This window comes from Balearica regulorum, chromosome 22 (genome assembly GCF_011004875.1).
Source record: "Balearica regulorum gibbericeps isolate bBalReg1 chromosome 22, bBalReg1.pri, whole genome shotgun sequence".
NCBI classification, from domain to species: domain Eukaryota; kingdom Metazoa; phylum Chordata; class Aves; order Gruiformes; family Gruidae; genus Balearica; species Balearica regulorum.
In genome coordinates this window covers 4,713,483-4,727,434 of record NC_046205.1, presented here as the reverse complement: position 1 = coordinate 4,727,434, position 13,952 = coordinate 4,713,483, and the positions used below count along the sequence as shown (strand labels likewise).

At 46.1% G+C, this 13,952-nt stretch overlaps 1 protein-coding gene across 6 annotated transcripts in view; it reads right to left on the bottom strand.

Moving 5' to 3' along the window:
- The window catches only part of PHACTR4 (phosphatase and actin regulator 4), a 67,619-nt gene that overhangs the window by 30,010 nt on the left and 23,657 nt on the right, over positions 1-13,952 (bottom strand). For 3 of the 6 annotated variants that reach the window (XM_075774082.1, XM_075774086.1, XM_075774083.1), the window contains exons 2-3: positions 12,709-12,755; positions 10,856-10,926 (exon numbers count right to left, since the gene is read on the bottom strand). Coding sequence is in view for 3 of the 6 variants with exons in the window: in XM_075774080.1 (XP_075630195.1) it covers positions 12,709-12,724 (16 nt within the window). In the remaining 3 variants the exon portion in view is untranslated. The remainder of the gene's footprint in view (positions 1-10,855; positions 10,927-12,708; positions 12,756-13,952) is intronic. The other 3 variants (XM_075774080.1, XM_075774085.1, XM_075774081.1) reach the window with 1 other exon arrangement.

Below are 13,952 nucleotides of genomic sequence, written 5' to 3'. Positions count from 1 at the left end.
AATCTAACAGGTAATTACAGGTTTGACCTCCTTCTATTGCACAAATATGCCTTTTGAAACAATGTGGATAAATATTTGCCCAATACAAGACAACAACCCCAAGAGGAACCATTCCAGTTTATCAACTTTGTGATTCATGTTGATACAAGCTTTATTCTCTATTTAAAGAACAAGATAACACTTAGGAAGTTCATCTAGCCAAATATGTTTTATAGATCTACCATGGACCACCCTCAACAGTGGCACATCCAGACCACGGGTCGCACCCAGGCAAGAGCCATCAGCAACCTCAACTCTCCAAATATTTACTATTGCTCAACCACCAAGGTGTCTCCAAGCAGCAGCGAGGCTTAAGATCGAAACACATCGAGTAAAAGATTGCTGCTAGCGTGATTAAAGCAATGCTTGGTTTTGTGTTGTGAATCATCCCCTTCCTTATTCCTTCTTGAATTGGCTCACTGAGGACAGAATTACGGAGGCCCAAAGGAGCTGAGAGCAAAATGCAAGCTCCCTATCTAACCCCCTTCGGCTCCTCCTAAAATCCCAGCCCCTGCCCTGATGTTCCTCTTTTCTGCCACCACCAAGAGCTTTAGCGAAAACAAGACGGTGGCAGACACCAGCGCTAAGCATCATCCCAGGACAAGGCACAAAAAGCAGACGTGACAATTGCAAACAGGTAGCTTACGTCCCAAGACGTACACAGATCGGGTCCCCCAAACCAAACGGTGTTTACGCATTGCATTGACTCACACAAGCTGCAGAGACAATGCCATGGCAATTGTTTACAGTGTCAAGGCCATTTCGTATAATTCAAGGAAATGTCAAGAGATGAGATAACACCAACAGTTCAGGAGGTCCAGCTAATCATAACCTTGTAAGAAGCTGTTTCTCCCACAGTTGTTCCCCTTCTTGTAGGAACATGTTCCCAGAATCCTCATTTCATTTAATTTCATCTAGTTTTCTTGCTCCTGCATTTGTAGAGCACCAGCAGTGACCTTGTTTAGTAACGAGGAGCACCATACCAAAACAGCGGCTGAAAACCCTTTCTGAGACTATCAAATGGCGCTCCCATCTACTCATGCTTGGCATGGTTGCATGTGGGGCTGCAGGCAGACTCCGAGCACTGCTGCAGGCACCACTGCCCAGAGAAAACACGGTTAAATTGAAACAGGACTGTTTCTGCCAGGAAGAGGTTTGACTGTAGCCCAGCACGACCACTGCAGTCCATCAGGACTGGCTACGAAGCAGCCAGCAAAAATGCCAACAGCCTTGAGCTCTGCTAGGGTGAGCTCCTCAAATATTTACTCACCTTCTCAGACACATTTCGCAGCAGCAGAATTATAGCACACTACCGTTTCAAGTATGTAAGCTAACAAGCTTACAGCCAGCCCAAGTAGGCTTATGTGAGCTGTAGTCCTACCTTCACTTGCAATGCGGACAACCCCCAAGTCAGCGGGCTAGACAGAGCAGCGTGATTCACCTTGCCCCTGGCCACGGCAGCCTTTGTAAGCCTCACACCTACATTAAACACCTTGAGATAGGGGCTCAGATCAAAGAATCCCATGTCAGAGATTAGGCAGCCAGAGATCCATGCTACATCCCATGGCTCCACGAGGTTACAACAAGTTTCCCAATGCTCAAAGAGGTCAACGCTGCTGATTAGGGAGAAGGATCTTACAGGCAAGTATCAGCACAAAGTCCCTACCATGGCATCCACCAAAGAGTTCCCACCTCAAGATCCGCAGCACGCAAAACCGAGCAGCACCAAAACTCAAGTTCAGGGGTTTTCAGCTTGCAGGAAGAATGAGCAAGAGTTATCTTTAAGGGGTCCAAAGAGAAGTCGCTGAGAAAAGCAGGCATGTCTGTATTAACTTCACAGGGGTCCGTGCCTCCTATCAGACACTGTTCAAAGGTGCACGAATGAAAAGTTGAAAACCACAGCTCTGTAAGTGTATTCTTCAAGCAGTAGTTACCACAAGGATACGTTAGAGCAAGCATTTGAATTGGTGCACATTTAGACTGTGGAAACAAACATTAAACCATATCTCCATGCACTTTAGTTTTGAAATAGGGAATTTGTTCTTGTGCTGGATTCCCATCTAAAGCTTGCAGAAGGCAGTAGTTCTCCCCTTGCTGTACGAATGCCATCCCTGGGTTTCCCTCAAGGTCCCTAAAATTATAGGGACCGTCTAAATCCATCCCCTTACCAACAGCAGGGCTAGCTGGCCCCTGGGCACTTAAACTGAAACCTCAGCTGGTCCAAAATCCTAGGTGGTCCATGTCGTCTTCCTGCCTTCTTTGGGGCAGCCCAGGCACATGAGTCACTAGCAATGCTGAAGCCCATTTCTGCTGTAAGGGACCTCCTCGGGGCTTCCAAAACAATTCTCACCTTCATCAAGGGAGTAGGAAAGAAAACCCCACAACTAAAAGCTCACCAAAAAAAAAATAAAATCTGCAGTTCTTAACGAGATTCAGATCAGCCTTAAAAAAAAATAAAATCAAAGCTTGGAAACTAAAAGCTGACTGACCCTTTAACGGAACTTTCCCATATTTATGGAAATTTCTGGTTTGGCACAAAAACATCTGCTCATTTAGCGGGTGTTGTAGAAATCACTTCTTTAGTCTAGCGATACTGAGAGAGAGAGACCTGTTTTATTGTTAATTCAACCTCTTGACTACAGAGAAGAGGAAAAAAAACCTGTTTTCCCTGACTTTGAAACGCAAATTCTAATTCTCACCAGGGTCTAGGTCTTTACCTCTCGCACGATACACGGTGGCCTGATTTTTGTCCGTAACTGCAGAACCGTAAGTCACTACGTTTTGCCCCACTGCAACCAAGGACACAACCTGACCTGGCAGCAACACCACCATTGTTCCAGCTCATGACAAACCCCACAGAAACATCAGGCCACTAAAATTTGGAGGTCTGTGGGCCCAACAGGAAAGCAATCACATCCCCAACGAACATCGTCAAATGACTGAATATGCATCAAGGCTTTTCCCTGTCCTCCACACACAATCATTCTGGTTCTTGTGTTTTCCTGACATTGATTACCTTGCAATTTATCAGACTGCTTAAAAATAAACTCAAGACAATCCTTTTAAAAACCCCGCCAGTTACCTTTGTTTAGAACAATTGCTACAGACTATCACAGATGCAAAATTACGCTTTCAAACCAGTACTGATTATATTTTGCAAATATGATGGCCCGGGAACAGTCTCCAGCACAGGAACTCCCTAAACTGCAGATTCTTGATGCCAGGAAGGCATGACGAAGGGAAGTCTCCTTTTATACTTGTCCTTGTTCTTCAGTTCTTTTCCTAAACGTTTATTTAGGGATGGGCTCAAGGGATCTTTGGCTTCATAAGGCAACAGGGTGCTCGTTATCAAACTCATTTTTTTAAAAAAATAAAATCCAGCACCACTGGAAAACAGTGCCCCAGACACCACTTCCCAAAATTAACTCTAGGAAGACTGATCAATACTGAACAGGAAAATAAGAAAAAGCCCTGAACACATAGGGAGTGTCGAGGGTGCCAGACTGACTAGAATAATCCCATTATAGAGTTATCCAGACCAAGCAGTTTGCTCAATATTTGCAAGATAACAGGATTAACTTCATGTTCAACATCCTTTCAGCCTAATAATTGCAGAATCACTCCTAAGGCCCTAACGTCATTGATTCAACAGGGGATTCCCATCAAAGCCCCACCAGCCCCAGCTTTGAAAGCCCGTTCATTAGCATCAGCATCTTAACTTAATTACTTTGAGAGATTTTTTTCCTTTCCTCCCCAAAGCAAAATGTAACTTAACGCCTGCAATGCAGAAGGCTTGAGTAGAACAAACTTCTGCCTTCCCTCCAGGAAGGGATGATGTTTACTTCCCTAATCACCAATCACGTCTCCAAGATTTAATGTTAAGATCAAAGAGCTGGGGGGTGGTGAGGCAGGAGAGCAGCTTTTTCACCGTTTGGGTTGAATTTCAACGAAAATCATCGCAGAGGCTGGTTACAGTCCTCTCAATGATCAAGGGTCAGACATCTGCCTCACTACCTTCCTGAGATGGGGCGAAGGTGTTGATCTACCCCTTGAGATCAGAGCTACCAGCAGATCCATCCAGCAAGGAGCACAACAGAGTCTTCGGGACTTAAATTTCCTTGCCAAGCCATGACTCACTGTTCACCCAGCTTTGGAAAGGAGTCCCTTACTGCTGCGGTGCTGGGGAAGTGAAAGAAAAAAAAAACACAAAGCAAGCAGTACACAGAGCTGTTTCCTAGCCCGCGGGGGAGAACCACAGGAACCAGGCGTGTTTTTCTACTGGATTCTTCTATGGAGCACGGAAAGTTATTAAATTCCACCTTTTCAAGGGCAGGGGGAGATTTTTGTTTGGATGCGCTACACCAATTAGGCCGCCCTTATTATTTTGCCCCTAACCTGATGCAAACGCAGCACACCGCTGAGTCACCCCCCAACTTCGCTGCATTCTGCCGGCTCACCGCCTGTGAAAGCTGCCATACACGGCCACAGTTTGACTGCACCTTCATGGTTTCTTTCTTTTCCCCCCCCCCAAAAAAAAGCAAGGGAACCCCAGGGCGTGCTCTTGCGACGGGGAGGGGGATTACAGAAACACACGTTTTACCGGGAAGCGCCCTGGCAGGGGGTCAGGACATGCGGTTCTCCGCTCCCCGGGGGTGAAGCCATGACACGCAGCACCCCGGGACGGGAGAAGGGGCCCCGCCGAGCCCGAGCCCCCCCCGCCCCGGCCCGGCCCCCCCGGCCCGGCCGACCCCCCCCCGCCCCGCCCCGCCGCTCCCCGGCCCGGCCCCGCCCCCTGGCGGCCGCAGCCGGCGCGTCCCCGTGTCCGTCCCGTCCCCCCGGGGGCGTTGCGGAGCTCCGGGCCGGTGTCGGGGATACACGGTCCGGAACAAACGCAGGTCCCGCCACAGCACCGAGCCACCGAAAGAGGAAAGCGATGGGTGCGGAGGGGTGCGGGGGTCCGCGGGTCCCTGGGGAGGGGCTGGACACTCGGTGCCACCCGTCAGCGCAACGGGCAGGGAGAGGAATTTTTGCCTGCTGCGTTCATCCCGTGAGAGGAGTCTTGCGGGCGAGGTGCCGCCTCGGATCTCAGCACCGATTCTGGCCTCTTTACATGAGTTTAGCACAAATCTGCTTTATTTCCATCTCGAGTTCTCCAACAACCGCTCTGCAACCTCCCAGGTCACCCCACACACCTGAGACGAAAGCAGGTTTCCGGGCCGAAATGGAAGACACTGGGTTACATCAAGGTACAAAGCTGTACCTTACACAGCCTAAGATGAGCTCTAAAAGGCACCAGGGTCCACTGCTGATCCTGAATCTGCAAAGCTCAGCTCAGAAACAGAACAGCCCAAGTACTAACAGGCTACACAGATCTTTAAGTGGAATTCAGTAACTCCTATAAATAGTTTTTAATGTACAAAGGAATAAAAATTTTATCAGAGCCCAGCTGGTAAGGCCTTCAGAAATCTTAAAATCTGTGCATCAAAGCAAGACAAAAACCAGGCTGGGCTGAAGATCAATATTCTTCCTAACCAAGTCATGGTTATCACTCATCCCATCACAGCTGGATTGGTCCAACCTGTAAAAAACCACACCAGATCCCTGGTTTCTTGTTGCACTCAAGTGTTTTAGGAGACCAAAGACACCTTCAGAAATCAGAGCCAGGCTCCTTTTCAAGACAAATGAGAAAGAAACAGATAAAGCGGTGACATCAGCGGTGACACCATGCAACTGTTAGCAACCACCGGAGTGCAGATCAACACCAGCCCTGGAGCCCAGCGGGGCCTGAGAGGCAGCTTTGTTCAGCCAATGGCTCAGCTAACACTATTTACAACTCACAAGGGCAGCGACATTAATGAGAACATTCAGTATTTTGTTTTTAAAAAGCCAGGTTTGCCATTCAGCCTGGACACATTGCTGCTCTGTGAACTAAGAAAAACAGTAGTAACAACAACAAAAAAATCACTTCATTTATACGAAACCCACTTACCTCTGGTTCCAGGCAGGCTCCTCTTCCACCCTCAACCCCAATAAAATCAGCTACTAAAATCCCTCGACGGAATTTACAGGCAGCAAGGTTCCAGAGAGCAAGGTGAATTTAAGGTCCAACAAGTTGAAAGTGAAAACTAGAAACTCTGGAAATCTGACCCTCCTGCTCCGTGCCCTACTTACTGAGCCACAATAACTCCACACTCACTATTTCACAGTGAGTCGGCCTGAATTATCCAGAGGATTGATTACATGTCCTACAAGGTCTTATCTCTTAATACAAGGAATAAGATCGTTCAATTCAATCACGAAGCACTTCAGCGGATACAACATTTCTCACTCAACATCAGCCTTCGCTACTATCTTGCTCCAGCCAGCCTGGAGGCCAAAGCATCTCATTCCCAGCACGTCCACAGCTTAGCCACTAAACCACAAAACCAGCAAAATTAACCTCCGCTTTCCTCCAGGCAGAGCTATCTGTAGAAACTGCATGGCCATTTACTACAACAGCTTTAAAAGTCACTCGAAATGGGGTGCCGTGGAATTACAAGGTCTCTGGCAGGTCAGCAAATAATCTCTCTAAAACATTTGGCTTGTAGATCAGGAGGAAAAGGCAGCAAGAGTTCAGACACCTACTCGAATCACAAGGGGCTTGTTCAGGGAGGGAATTACTGGGTATTTCTTTTCTTAAATGCCACACCAACTAGTAGATGGATAGCTGATCTGAATCACTTCCACATACAGCAAGCAGAACAACAGCACCCGCATCCCATTACGTGCCCCAAGCGCCCTGACAGCGCTCAGCACATTAATTGCACTGAGAACTAGAAAGTCCATCGCAAAAGGCTGTCGGGGTAACATCCCCAAGTGTTTTGCTAACTTGTCGAGAGCACTCGACTAATTTACAATAGGGAAGCAAGTGTTCCGCACTGCACCTTGTTTAAAAGTCAAACGTTCTCCACTGAGATCAGTCCAACCCTCTGGTCAATCTGACTAAGGAACAGTAGGATTTTGCCTTTCTGCTTGCTTGCAAATTAGCATATTTCAACTGTAATTAAATGTTTAATCTCAGGCACTTTGACCACTTTGGCTCTCTTCTATTGTACTGCACAAAGCAGTTATATTGCTATGTACATAATACACAGGATCTCATGAGGGAATCGCAGCTTCTGTGTTTTCCTGGAAAAAAAAACCAAAACTGTTCTTTTGTTCTGGAACAGCTTATATTATATATTATTCATTATAAAGAGATTTCCACTGGCTAGTTAGCATTAACTGTTCTTTTCCAGCAGACTAGAGCTGTGTGACAGTGAAGCACCCTCAACACTGCAACACTCTGGGTTTGACTCTGCAGATCAAAACCATAAAACAACAAATGGCATCCCCAGCAGCCCAGTTTAAACTAAAAACCACACCGTCAAAACACTTTAGTTCAACATAAAAGTGCGTATTTGACAAGTTTTCCCTAAATGCAGCTGAATGGTTAGTTAAATGCCTGTCCCAGCAGCAGTTTCAAAGCAGCCGATTTCCAGTTGAAACTTAGTCATCACAAGGGGATTCCCACCCAGCCCCGAGCACCAGCAGCAAGTTGAAGAGCCCCTGAATCAGAGGCTGGCCTTTCAACCAAGTTCTTCAGCAAATGCTGAACAAAACAAAATAAAAAAAATAATAAAACAAAGTGCCCTCCACGTCACCCTCTCCCTTCCTGCCCCTACTTGGACCTTTCTCTTTTTGAAGTGCATTACTCAAAGCACCAGAATGACTGTTCTAGAGATCTGAAGGGTTCTGAGCAACAGAAGACAATTGACAGCAACAAGTATTTCCTCCTCAACTCTGACACCCTGTGGCAGTCACCATCAGATCAGGGGGAGACCTTCTTCCCACGCAGGCAGCTCCACCTGCGGCTGTGGTCCTTGCAAAGTCCCTGGCTCTGCCACCAGTCTCCGATCCGCTCCAGAGGCACAAGATGGGAGCTCATACTCATGATCTCTCTTCCTTAGGTTCAAACTAACAACCTTCAAAGCAAAGCATTTTACATCCTAGCAGCCGCTCCCTCAGCTTTCACTGCTGCTAAACACAAAAGGCTTCGTAAACAAAGGAATAGCAAAAAGAAAATCACTTGGCAGACACCTTTGAAGCAGAAAACTGGTTTTCCTAAGCAGGTTTTGTTTTCTCATAACAGACTTTGCACATCTGTAGTCTTCTGCTCTCTTCTACTTGCACACGGTGCCTACCAGGAGGAGATGCTGAGCTTGGTGGGTCTTGGTAAAGAACAGCAGCGAGGGGAGCAAGAGGGATCCCCCTCACGTCCCATGCATCAGCCAGCAGCCATATGAAAGCAAAGTGTTATTTTCACATCCCAAGGCAGCAGGCTGATGGAAACCAGTGATTAAAGTGTCTTTGGGACATGGTCACGGTCACTCCACCTTCACCATTGCACCCATCTCTCTTCTGAGCATTAGTCTTTCAAAAGGTAGCAATGCCAGAACTCAGATAATGCTCAGATACTCTAGCCCTGGAACAGCTTGATATGTCTTTTTGATCTCAAACTTCCTTTCAGACAGCAGGGCTGCTAGGAAGTTGGCAGCAATGGATGTATACTGAAAGGGGTTGCTTCTACAGACGTGCTTCGAACCAGAAGCGATCTAAAAATCCTGTTCCCTATGCACACACGATGATCATGCCCGCATTTCCATCACGGTTTTGAACGTCTGGAGCATCTGAAGGTATTGCTCTCATTCTTAGGGATAAAAAATGGGAATCGAGTAGCCAGCCACGCATCCTGCCAGGAACAAGTAGCAGAGCTGGTAGCATAAGATGCAAGTACTCACATTTCTAGCCATTTCCTCTATTCAAGACTATATTTGGAGTCTAAGTCTCCAAAAGCAGCAGATTCATATCACACTGGTTTCCTTATGAGGCATGTAGCCCAGAAGTCAGCATAGATGCTAAAACAAATTGCTGCTTTGTTTGCACAAAGGTTAAGGACTTGAAGAGTATTTCTTATTTTTAGTAGGAAAAGAATTGGGAAAAATGTAGCACAGCAGGAGATGAAGGGGATGAAAGTCAAAGGGGGTGAAAGTCAGCCTTGAATAAAGAAATAACTGTGCAAGATTCTTTTAGCATCCATAAACTTAGTATTTCAAGAGCTATTCTAAAAAAAGCAGCTTTGGGCAAGAGCTTGTGTGCACAACAGCTACTTCACTAATTTCCCAAAATGCTTCACAGTTGTCCCATGGAGATTTAGACCTTTTTGGGAAGCTCCCAAAACATTCATATCTCAATACCTGCTGAGGAAGTGTGGTGCCACAAGCAGAAAACTGTAAACAGAGCACCAAAGTACAGGAGGTCAAAGGACCCAAAAGCAAACGCTTCTCATGAAGAAAGGCATCGCCACGCTCCCTCTGCAGCCATTCATGAATTATTAGCTCAAACATTACCAGGCAAGTGAACTGTAGGCCTGCTTCCACATTAGATCAGTCCAACACCACAGCAGAGCTTTCAAGAAACCAGAGGCACAAAGTGAGACATGCCCTGCCAAGCACAGAGCTCCCATTTTTTCCAATAATTTGCTTTTTAAGATCTCAGACTTACAGGCAGATGAAATGCTAGATATAAAGACAATCCCTTGACTAAGAAAAAGGTCCAAACTTAGCTCCTATCACGGTAAGCCAAGCGAGCGGTCTTTGGGAGAGGGTCTGAGCAGCAACAGCGTGGGCAGTAGATGGAACAGCGGAAAGAGGCTCCAAAAATAGAGTGTGATCCTTCACCCGCACCACAGGAAGGATCTGAAGAGGGGAAAGGTATTCCAGTGACATTTCCCTTCAACAGACCACTCGTGTAGGTGGGACCTCAGAAAGCAGGGAAACTCAGCCCAGCAACACAAGTATATTTAGATTTCATTTATTCTTCTCACTAACCTCTATCCTCCCACCTGCCCCACAGCTCTGCTGACAACTCAGGGGCTTCACACCAAGGCACAAACCATCGCCACCACCTCTTAGCTCCTACACAGAACCTTGCAGGTTCCCACCACTTCAAAACTTCTTCCATGGCCAGTAGGTTTCACAGCGTTGAGTCAGTAGCTGAGGGTCAGGCTGACAAGCTACACGAGTTGCTGTGACTTGAGCAGTTTATGCATTTTTTTAAACCAACACCAGTCACACAGGCACAGCCTACAGCAAAATAATTCGGTCTTACTCAAGTCCAGCATTAGAATGAAAAAATTAAGTCATCTGATGCTGCCCTACAAGACATGCACGTCCAAATTACTGCAGATAACTGACATGTGGTTACTTAAACTATACTCACTTGCTCAAGGCCACATCCCGAGGCTTGTAAGGAGTTTCTGTATATTCTTCTCTATACTTAGAAAACAACCTGGGTAGGGTTGAGAGCAAATTTTAAATTGTATACCTGTTCTAAACTGTGTATAGAAAAGCTCTGAAACTTCACTGCAGCTGCCTGGAGACCATGCTTCCACTAGTCTTCAGAGATAAGCATGAATTAAAATCTGAAGACAACAGCAAATTTCATTTTTAATTAGCCAGGGCAGCCAGCCAAGGAGGGCTCCCCCACCCACCCATGGCTAGTGAAGCCTGACAGCTAAAAAGGATTTATGCTTCACTGTGCAGTCCCAGTGGCCATTCGAAGCACACCAAACTCTGAACACGCGCCAATGCAGTTAAAACAAAAGCCAGCCATGCAGCATTGTGAATGCAGTTAATACACAACCAGTTAAGGACAGCAATACATCAAAAAGCACCAGGCTTTGAGGGAACAAAGAGCATCGACTTCAGCTCAGCTCCTGCACGCAGCTCCGCCTTACCTCATCTCCAGTCTCAGTGCCGGGAACAACCCAGGAGTCCTGAGCTTAGCAGCACTTGGAGAATGAGCATCCTTAAAAGCAAAGTAATTTTAAGGAAATAATAATAAAGGACCCATCTGCTTATTCTGCCTTTACTGTGGGGGTCTTAGCTCCCAGCACTAAGGAGGCAACACGTAAAGCTTCACAACCAGCTGTGCGGGGTGCCTGTGCATGCAAAGATCAAGTACAGATACTCCATCCTAAATTTGCACAGCTGAATGTGTTCAGAGGGAAAGAGGAGGTATTTTTACTTAAGCTGGCAAAATGCAAACAGAACATAAGGCCTTTCACATCCCAGGCCACCAGCGCTGCTCAAATCAGGAGTCAAAGCTCTCAGTAACCTCAAGTGGATCCAATCCCATGGCCCACTGACCTAGCCAAAAAATGGAGTTCAACTGCACATAAAAAGGGACAAAAAGCTTTGTGACAGGAACACAGCTGGCTGCTGGCAGTCCCAGCAGAGGCTGAGTCCTGGTGAATAAGCAGAGCTCACAGTGTTGCTCAAAGCCATCCCATTAATGCCGGCTGGAGAGATGGAAAAACTCGCCCTGCTGCTGTCTGTGCTTTGTCCTGGGGTTGAGTGGGGAGCTGTCATCTCCACAGCCATTGCTTCAACATCAGCTGCCAGCGCTACACTCACTTTACCCATCCTCCCCCTTCAAAAGTCATCACTTGGGATTAGTTTGCCACAAGCAAATCATAAGGGAAAGCAATCACCACAAACTGAATGTGCACCTTACAGGCTAACGATTAGAGGGCACAGCAGCAATTCTTGCCACCAGGATTCTAAACATGACATGTTTTTGTACAAGTACACTTGGCTTGTAGCTGTTCCAACTGGGCCACTGGGTTCCAACAGATCAGCTTTGCATGAGGTCAGGTACATCTGCCATGCCAAGCATACCACGCTGCTGACAAGCACATCGATTCTCAAGTTTTAAGGATGGCATCACCTAGCCGCATAGGAATAATCTAGAAATAATATTTACGGTCACAGAGTTGCACTTCACTATAAGTTAGAAGTCACCAACTGCAACATCATGGTCCACAAGATGTGAGGTCAATATGTTTCATGGAGACTGGCTTCCCACAGTGCGGGCAAGGGCTTTCATGCAAATGTCATTTCAGTGGGAGGGAAAACATGGCCATTTAGCTAGTGTCTTCCATAGCCATTTTAGGCAAACAGATGGAAAAAACATTCAAGACAATCTCTAAGGCAAAAAATTACCAGTTTTAGTTGCAACCGTATCCTTGCATCAGTTAAACCTAACAGCAATGAGTCTGCTTGCCTCAGGGCAAGCAGTACACAGTGCCTAAAGCAAGAGCTTTAAAGCCAAATTTTGTTTAATAAAAAAAATCCTACATCTTCTGCAAGATAGAGCAGCCTAGAGAAATAAATACAGAAAGAGAAGTCAGGATCTGCCACCACGAGCTGATCTTTATGGCTTGCCACGTGCCTTGTTCAAATCTTGTACTAGCTCAATGCTTCTAGTCTTCTGCCTATCAAGAAAGGGAATGCTATTTGTTTTCAAGGGCTTGGGATAGCCAATAGACTTGTACTCCAGGTTTCACAGCTGGGAGATTTCAAAAAAGATCTTCCAGACATACAATACATCTTTAATCAGATCTGGTCCAAACCATTAGTGCAGTCCAGTTGCAACTACTGCATCTGCCAAAGTAGCTTATTTTCAATTTAAATGTAGAAGGTGATTAGAAGTCATGAAGTTTAAAGTAACAAGGGTGTTTATGATACTTAACCAAGGAGGAAAGAACAGATCTCCAACCCATGGTAAGATATCTAAGAGCGTACTCACCAGTGTTCTCTTCCATTCCTCTTACACACTAGCTTTCTGAGCAATTCCTACAAAAACAGAAAACAAAGTTAGCACAAAAAATTAAAATTCCAAGCATGACCAAACCCCAGATTTAGTTTCACTTCTCTATCAGCTCTGCCCAGTCTACACACAACCAGCATAGAGAGAACCTAGAGCAGAAATCCTGCCCCAGCAAACCAGGCATGAGAGTGTGTGGCATCTTCACCCCTCTTTGAAGATACCACTAGCCTCTAATCACACACACACTGTGTTGGAAAAGGGAAACAAAATTAAGGTGTAATAAATTACAAAGCATCAAATGTTTGTTCCCAGGGAAAACATTCCATTGCCTGCCTCTTCAAGAAGGCGTGTGTCTGCTGTAAAAGGGAACAGCTTGTGCTTATCTAGCAAAGGCAGAATAGCACGTGCACAGGAAGTATTTGAGATGTCACACAACATCAAGACAGTTCTGAACATACTGGGGAAAAGACAAGGAGGAACTAGGATTTTAGTAGCAAACCCAACTTTTCTCTGGAGAAAGCTCTGAAATGAGGTGCAAGAGGAACCGAGTTTGGGGAAATCAGGAGACATCCTGATTCTCATATATTACGTAGCGCGGTTAAAAACACGCTCAGCATTTTAGAAAGAGAGAACTTCTGTCCTAAAGAGATTGCAGTTCAAACTAAGACAACCACAATAGGAAATGTCAACAGGCACAGCATGGGGTGATTGGGAAAGAGCTACAAAATAAGCTTGTTTCCAGCTCTGAGAAGTCAAAGCTAGCTTTTATGCGTAGCCCATTTCAGCCTAACCCTTCACCACTAAGTCTAGGACAGCTCATCACCTTGCCCCCTGAGCAGCAAAGCACAGTTGTTGCCTGTAACGCAACATCAGATCAGATGGATCATCTCCATCTGATAATTTGCTGACTTTACAGCATGTGCTCAGCTTGCACAACAGCACCAGAGCATCAGAGGGCTGCGGTGTCAGAGGAGATAACCCTACCACGCCATCACTGGAAGTGCACCTGAACAAGCGATCGCCAGCAGGGCTTCTAAGCTTTGCTTTGCTGAACTGCGTAGGCGAAACACTTCTTTTGATCAGACAACCATGCTCCAGGCTACTTCTCTCTGTTGCAGCTAGAATACCATTGCAGCAATATTCCTAGATGGGGAGAACACCTCGACAAAGCCATTAAACTCACAAAAGATCGTTGGCAATCACAACATTTAAAGGGCTTTGCA